We start from the raw sequence: 6,836 nt of genomic DNA on the forward strand, positions 1-6,836 counted from the left end.
AGTTTGGTCTAAGCCAAATTTATCTATTTTTTTAAAAAAAAATACAAGGAGATTATAATATTAAACAAAAATGCATTGTCAATGCATGTTTTTTAGTGGGTGTAATGAAAAACTATTTTGATGATCTAACTGTTTGTGTATTTCTCTATAACTTAGTATAAATTAGATAATAAGTTTCACTTTAGTTTAGCCAAAGCAAAGTGATATATATATGATTTAGAAAGGAGGGAGGAGCATTGTCTTTTGCTAAAGAAAACATGATGGTTTTTTAGCCGCGTCAACAGATTTAGGCCCTGTTTAGTTCTCAAAATTTTTCTTTTTGTCCCATCACGTCGAATCTTTGAATGCATGCATGGAGCAATAAATAAAGATAAAAAATAACTAATTGCACAGTTTGTATGTACATTGCGAGACGAATCTTTTGAGCTTAATTAGTTCATGATTAGACACTAATTGTCAAATAAAACAAAAATATTACGGTAATCAAGTCCAAAAAACTTCACGATCTAAACAATGCCTTAAAGGAAAAAAGAAAAAGTGTTGTACATACAAATGGGGCTGTGGAGGCAGGAAGGACAAAAAAAAAAATAGAGGGCGTTGAGCTGTCAAGTCAACGGTCAACGCGGCGACATGTCATCCGCTGTGGAATTGGCTCGGAATGGAAGCCGATCCATCCAACGCGGCTCCCCATCCCGTGTTACCGGTACAGCTAGCTAGCCTAGCCAATGCAAGTGGGAAGAAGCGGTCTGCTGCTGCTGCTGCCTGCTCCTCCTCCGTCGTCTCGTCCCGTGTCCATTTATTCGGCATGGTTGGTAGCTAGCTACTTCGCCGGCCGGCCTGCCTCTACAAATACCCCCTCCATCTCCTCCTCATTTTCTCAACTCCTCCACCACCACCACGCGCGCGCCTTCTAGTAGAAACCATCATCGATGGCGAGGTCGTCGTCCAAGAAGAAGTCGCAGCAGCTGAAGCAGAAGCCGGTGTCAGCGTGGCAGTTCCTCTTCCGCGGCTGCCTCGGCGGCGCCGCGGCGGGGAGCAGGCGAAACAAGGTCCAGCCACGCAGCACGACGCCGCAGGGGCGGGCGCCGTCCCCGGCCCCGTCGTCGTTCCCGTCCCCGTCGCCGGCGACGACGACGGGGCTGCAGCACCAGCGCCTGTCTCTGACGGACGTGATGAGCGTGGCTTCCGACCAGGACCTGTCGGTGTCGCTGGTGGGGTCGAACCTGCAGGTATTCACCGTCGGGGAGCTCAAGACGGCGACGCAGGGGTTCGTGGACAGCAACTTCCTCGGCGAGGGGGGGTTCGGCCCGGTCTACCGCGGCGCCGTCGCCGAGGGCGCCAAGCCGGGGCTCCGCGCGCAGCAGATCGCCGTCAAGCTGTGGGACCCCGAGGGCACGCAGGGACACAAGGAGTGGCTGTCCGAGGTCATCTTCCTCGGCCAGCTCCGCCACCGGAACCTCGTCAAGCTCGTCGGGTACTGCAGCGAGGAGGAGCACCGGTTGCTGGTGTATGAGTACATGCCCAAAGGGAGCCTCGAGAACCACCTCTTCAAGAGTGAGTAGTTTTTTACTATTTATTTTTTGTCTATCTAATCTCTACTGCATATATGCATGCATGCCGGTTAATTAGTAATATAACAGTACTTTATACACTCGTTAAGTTTATCATCCGTTTGTTATTGATTTACGCATATATACTGCACATACTTGGTTTTAATTCTTAAATTAGTTCGTGCCTACATGCTACTGTTTTTCAGAGTACTGCGTACTGGCATAAAAATAGCATCATACTGTATACTGTATATGAACAACTAGTACTTATATATCTAGTTATTATTAGTTGGGCCATGCGTGCCATGTCAGCAGACAATGGATCGATTATATCACCGTAAATAGGCCGGCAAGCTGACAAACTAGGCTTACTTTTGGAGCCACATGCATATATATCACCTAAATGATTAGAGATCAGCATATATCTTCGCTTAGGGCTTGTTTAGATCCAAAAACTTTTAGATTTTAACACTGTAGCACTTTCGTTTTTATTTGACAAACATTGTCTAATTATGGAGTAACTAGGCTTAAAAGATTCGTCTCGCGATTTAAAGACAAACTGTGTAATTAGTTTTTATTTTTATTTATATTTAATACTTCATGCATGTGCCGTAAGATTCGATGTGACGGGGAATCTTATAAAGTTTTGGGTTTTTGGGTGCATCTAAACAAGGCCTTAGTTCTACTGCACTACTACGTATATACATTTTGGCTTGTACATGTACATGTGCACAGCTTACTGCTAGCTAGTAGACAGCTAATTGTTTTTTACCACGTTGCTGTCAACGGAAACGCGCGCGATGGGGTACGGTGGACGATCCAGGCCAGTGGGTGTGTGCTGTGCTTTAGCTAGTTATATAGCTGCTTTCTGCATCCATCCATCCATATGGCGCATCCATCGTCTACGCAATTTGCAATGTGTACGTGTGTACAACGTGCTCCAGCTAGCCCGCACTAACAAAAACAACTGATCATGGATCGGATTTCATTAGCTGGTAAACAACAACAACAAAAACACTGTCTGAAAGAGCCTACTAGGCTAGGCCTAGAAAGGGAGACCAATTGATATTGACCAAACTACCCAAGCTAGGTGGTTGACCAGTCTTGCATGAGACTGTTGACTTTGTTAATACTAATGCACTCCTAGTTGCCATGGGCCCCTTGGTTTCCTTGCGGCTTTATTAGTTTGTGGTTGAAAAGATGAACACGCGAGTGGGCGGATGCATAACGGTGAATGAATATTAATCAAAGTTTAACACTTGTTTGTACTACGTACTAGCTAGCTAGTATATGTACAGTACGCTCCAATTTCTTTCATGTCCGGCTAACTACTACACTCTGCTGGAGTGCTGGCTCGATCGAAAACCGTGCGAGTCGTCAAGTCCACAACCACCCTCGTTGAAATGACTTATCGAACGCACGGTAGATATACATAAATTCTACTATAATTAATTTATATAGAAAAAACATATCCAAATATCTCAAATGAGGTAAACTTATTTATCGATCGTGTGGATGCATGCCAATAAGATATATCAAATAACTTTATATATTTACGACCATCAAGCTAGATATAAGCTTTGGTCAAAACTAGATAAGACTGACTTAAAATAAATCCAAAATAACTTTAATTTATAACTCATTAGAATGGATGAAGTCTGTGCATATATGAGTGTAGTGCACGCTTTTGCGTTTGGCGCTGCTATAGTTTATTGGGTAGTTTAATTATGCACTACTGACCTACTGTAGATATACGTACATGCTACTATGTTAGCCGCACGGGGACATGGCAGTTGACAAAGCAATATCGATCGATCAACAATGTTAAATTGCAGCTAGCCAATCATGCTGAATATAATGGATTAGTCATATTTAGGTACTGTATTAGTTAAATTGCTGACGAATGCTGCCGTGCCTGTCTCTCGCTCTAACTGATCCCATCCATGCCGGTCCATTTGTAGTACGGTCACCGCATGTACTAATGCAAAATAAAAAAAAAAGATTTTGCTGCACCATATGCATATTGTAGCATGTTGGTTCACTTCTCTCTATTGTTTATTCTGCATGTGATATGTAACAGTTAATAGATAATGATCTTCCTTGCTGATATGCATGCGTGTGTTGCAGAGTTCCCGCCCGTGCTGTCGTGGGCAACGCGTCTCAACATCGCGGTGGGCGCCGCCAGGGGCCTCGCGTTCCTTCACAACCACGAGAAACCCGTCATCTACCGCGACTTCAAGACTTCCAACATCTTGCTCGACCCGGTACGTATTGTACCTTTTTTTTAATTTGTTATTTAATCTCCATGCTGCTATTCTCTTCTCTCCACACAAGAAATTTCTTCAGCCAACCATTTTTTTCCCTTTCTTTTTGATAGGAAAAAAAGGAAATTAAAAAGCTGTATATATACATACCCTAGCTACTTGTTCTAGCAATGACCACTGATGACTGGAGTAATATATAGGTTGACTTGGCATGAATGAATCAACAACAAACTTCAAAGCGATCAACCGTACCTATGTTGATGCGTGCCCGTAGTTGACTTGGTATGCACATCGTCGTACTACGTTCCTACTACTAGTAAACCCTTTATTACCAGCTCCGCTATGCTACTCTTTTCAACTGCGGCGGCAGCGGCGGCGCCACTTGTGGCTGTAGAAGGAGGGCTGACAAAATCAGAGCCCTCTTTTTTTCCTTTGCTTCCCACCGCACCATTGATCGTTCCACTCGTCCTTTCATACTACTTTTTTTTTGTTCCTCCAAAAAAAGGAAATTGAAAAGGGAAACCCCCAAGGAAAGTAGGCAAAACAGACAAGGATGGTTCGAGGCACACCTTTTTGAATTGCTCCTGTACTTTAGTTTCTTCATTCAATTCAAAGGCAGCAAGTCGTCTTCAGACTTCAGGTGTCATCACAGGTTTTATTTTTTTTTTAATTAAAAAAGAAAAAAATAAAGGCACATTGCCCTATTGGCCTAGCTGCAGCCCAGCAACACTTTTAGTAGTTGGGTCTAAAGATGGGCCCTATTATGCTCTAAGTTCAGCCCAGTATGCATATATACTAGGAAGAAGTCCAATTTACGTCCCTCAACTTTCGCAAAAGTCTATTTTTCATCCCTAGACTTTAAAATCGGGTAAAATACATCCCTCAATTTTTGAAACCATGCATATTACGTCCCTGACATGGTTATGAGCGGTTTTGAAGGCAGTTTTATCTTTTTTATTTTTATATATTTTGGTTGAATATTTGTAAAATTATAGTAAATCACATAAAATCGTAAATCTGATTTTGTTGGACTCCATATGAGTAGATCTACATAGTGAACATATAATAGTATGCTTTAAATTTTTATTGTAGCTTTAGAACAATTTTTCTATAATTAATTAGAATAATTCATAGCTATAGTTTGTATGGTCCAATTGTGGTGAATTTTTTTATGTTAGACTAATTATTATTTGTTTAAACTATGGTAAAAAAATTCATACTTATTAGATCATGTATAACTTAGTTATACATTTATTATAATTTAACAAGCATAAACCTAAATAAATCTATAACTAAGTAATACATGATTCAATGAGTATAAAATTTTTACTATAAATCAAACATAGAATAATTAGCTTGCCATATAAATTTCATCACAATTAGACCATAAAAAATGTAGCTATAATTAGTCTAATTAATTACAGAAAAACATAGATCTAAGAATGCATCAAAAAAATTTATACTAGAACATACTATATTATATATTCAATGTGTAGATCTACTGATCTGAAGTCCAACAAAATTGAGTTTTCTATTTTATGATTTTTATGTGATTTACTGTGATTTTTCAAAAAAATTCAGCCAAAATAAATAAAAAGAAAAAGGTAAAACCGCTTTTAAAACCAGGTCAAGGATGTAATGTGCACGGTTTAAAAGTTGAGGTATGTATTTTGTCCGGTTTTAAAGTTAAGGGATGAAAATTAGACTAAGTTGAGGGACTAAAGTAGACTTTTTCCTATATACTACATACGGAAAGATGACTAACAAACGAATTGGAAATTTCTGCAGGACTACGAGGCGAAGCTCTCGGACTTCGGGCTAGCCAAGGACGGGCCAGAAGGGGACGACACCCACGTGTCGACGCGGGTGATGGGCACGCACGGGTACGCGGCGCCGGAGTACATCCTGACGGGCCACCTGACGGCGAAGAGCGACGTGTACAGCTTCGGCGTGGTGCTGCTGGAGATCCTCTCCGGCCGCCGCGCCGTCGACAAGGCCCGCCCCAGCCGGGAGCAGCACCTGGTGGAGCACATGCGCGGGTGGCTCAAGGACCCGCACAGGCTCGCCAGGGTCATGGACCCGGCGCTCGAGGGCAAGTACCCCGCCGCGGCGGCGCACAGGGCGGCGATGGTCGCGTACCAGTGCCTCAGCGGTAGCCCCAAGAACCGACCGGACATGTCCCGCGTCGTGCAGGACCTGGAGCCGCTGCTCACGGCCACCGACGACGACGTGCCCGCGGCGGCGTGCGTGGACGAGGCGGCGAGGAAGGAGAGGACGACACGGAGAAGCGACGGCGGCGGCGGCGACCGGAGAGAGAGAGACAAGGCGCGGCGGCACGAGAAAGCGGCGGCGGCGGCGCCCAGGTCGCCGAACCCGAAGAGGGCCGTTAGGAGGCGGGCGCCGGGACAGAGCGAGGAGTTCTGGGAGTGGCACATGCCTACTGCGGCCGGAGCTGGACAGGGAAAAGCGTAGCAGCAGGGTAGTGTGGCGCGACCTAACTATAGGGTTTTTGTTTTTTTAACAGTGCTTGTTACTGCTGCTTTTTTTGTGTGTATAAAAGAGAGAGAAAAAACAAGAGAGGTGTAGTCGTATAATGGTAGATGATACAACTATTGTCTGCACTGCCTTTGTTCAGGGTTGCACTTGCACCGTACCCCTGCTGTAAGGCTGTAATTCCTTTGTTTCTTTTTTTCCGTTAATTTCTACTATTGGCTTGGCGCCTCTCTCTCTCTCGTTTTTACTCCATGCTCTTCGATGTTTTTTTAGTTTAGGCCTTGTTTAGTTTCGAAAAGTAAAAAGTTTTCGGTACCGTAGCATTTTCGTTTGTTTGTGACAAATATTATCCAATCATAGATTAACTAAGATCAAAAGATTCGTCTTGTGAATTACAGCTAAACTGTATATAAGTTTTTGTTTCCGTCTGTATTTAATGTTTCATACATGTGCCACAAGATTCGATGTGACGGAGAATCTTGAAAACTTTTTGGTTTTCAGTGTGAACTCAACAATGCCTTAGTTTTAC

General features: G+C 43.4%; 1 protein-coding gene across 1 annotated transcript; it reads left to right on the plus strand.

Annotated features, from left to right (window-relative positions):
- Positions 732-6,547, plus strand: LOC8077059 (serine/threonine-protein kinase RIPK). Its single transcript, XM_002465106.2, has 3 exons — positions 732-1,554; positions 3,678-3,814; positions 5,603-6,547. Exons 1-3 carry the CDS (start codon positions 930-932, stop codon positions 6,284-6,286), a joined length of 1,446 nt encoding a protein of 481 aa, XP_002465151.1. The 5' UTR covers positions 732-929; the 3' UTR covers positions 6,287-6,547.

This window comes from Sorghum bicolor, chromosome 1 (assembly GCF_000003195.3).
Source record: "Sorghum bicolor cultivar BTx623 chromosome 1, Sorghum_bicolor_NCBIv3, whole genome shotgun sequence".
Lineage (NCBI taxonomy): Eukaryota > Viridiplantae > Streptophyta > Magnoliopsida > Poales > Poaceae > Sorghum > Sorghum bicolor.

Excerpts from the sequence above, each read along its gene's own strand:
- LOC8077059 (XM_002465106.2), top strand. The coding sequence starts at position 930 with ATGGCGAGGTCGTCGTCCAAGAAGAAGTCGCAGCAGCTGAAGCAGAAG. Across the intron at positions 1,555-3,677 it reads CGAGAACCACCTCTTCAAGA|AGTTCCCGCCCGTGCTGTCG; the intron begins GTGAGTAGTTTT and ends CGTGTGTTGCAG. Across the intron at positions 3,815-5,602 it reads CCAACATCTTGCTCGACCCG|GACTACGAGGCGAAGCTCTC; the intron begins GTACGTATTGTA and ends AAATTTCTGCAG.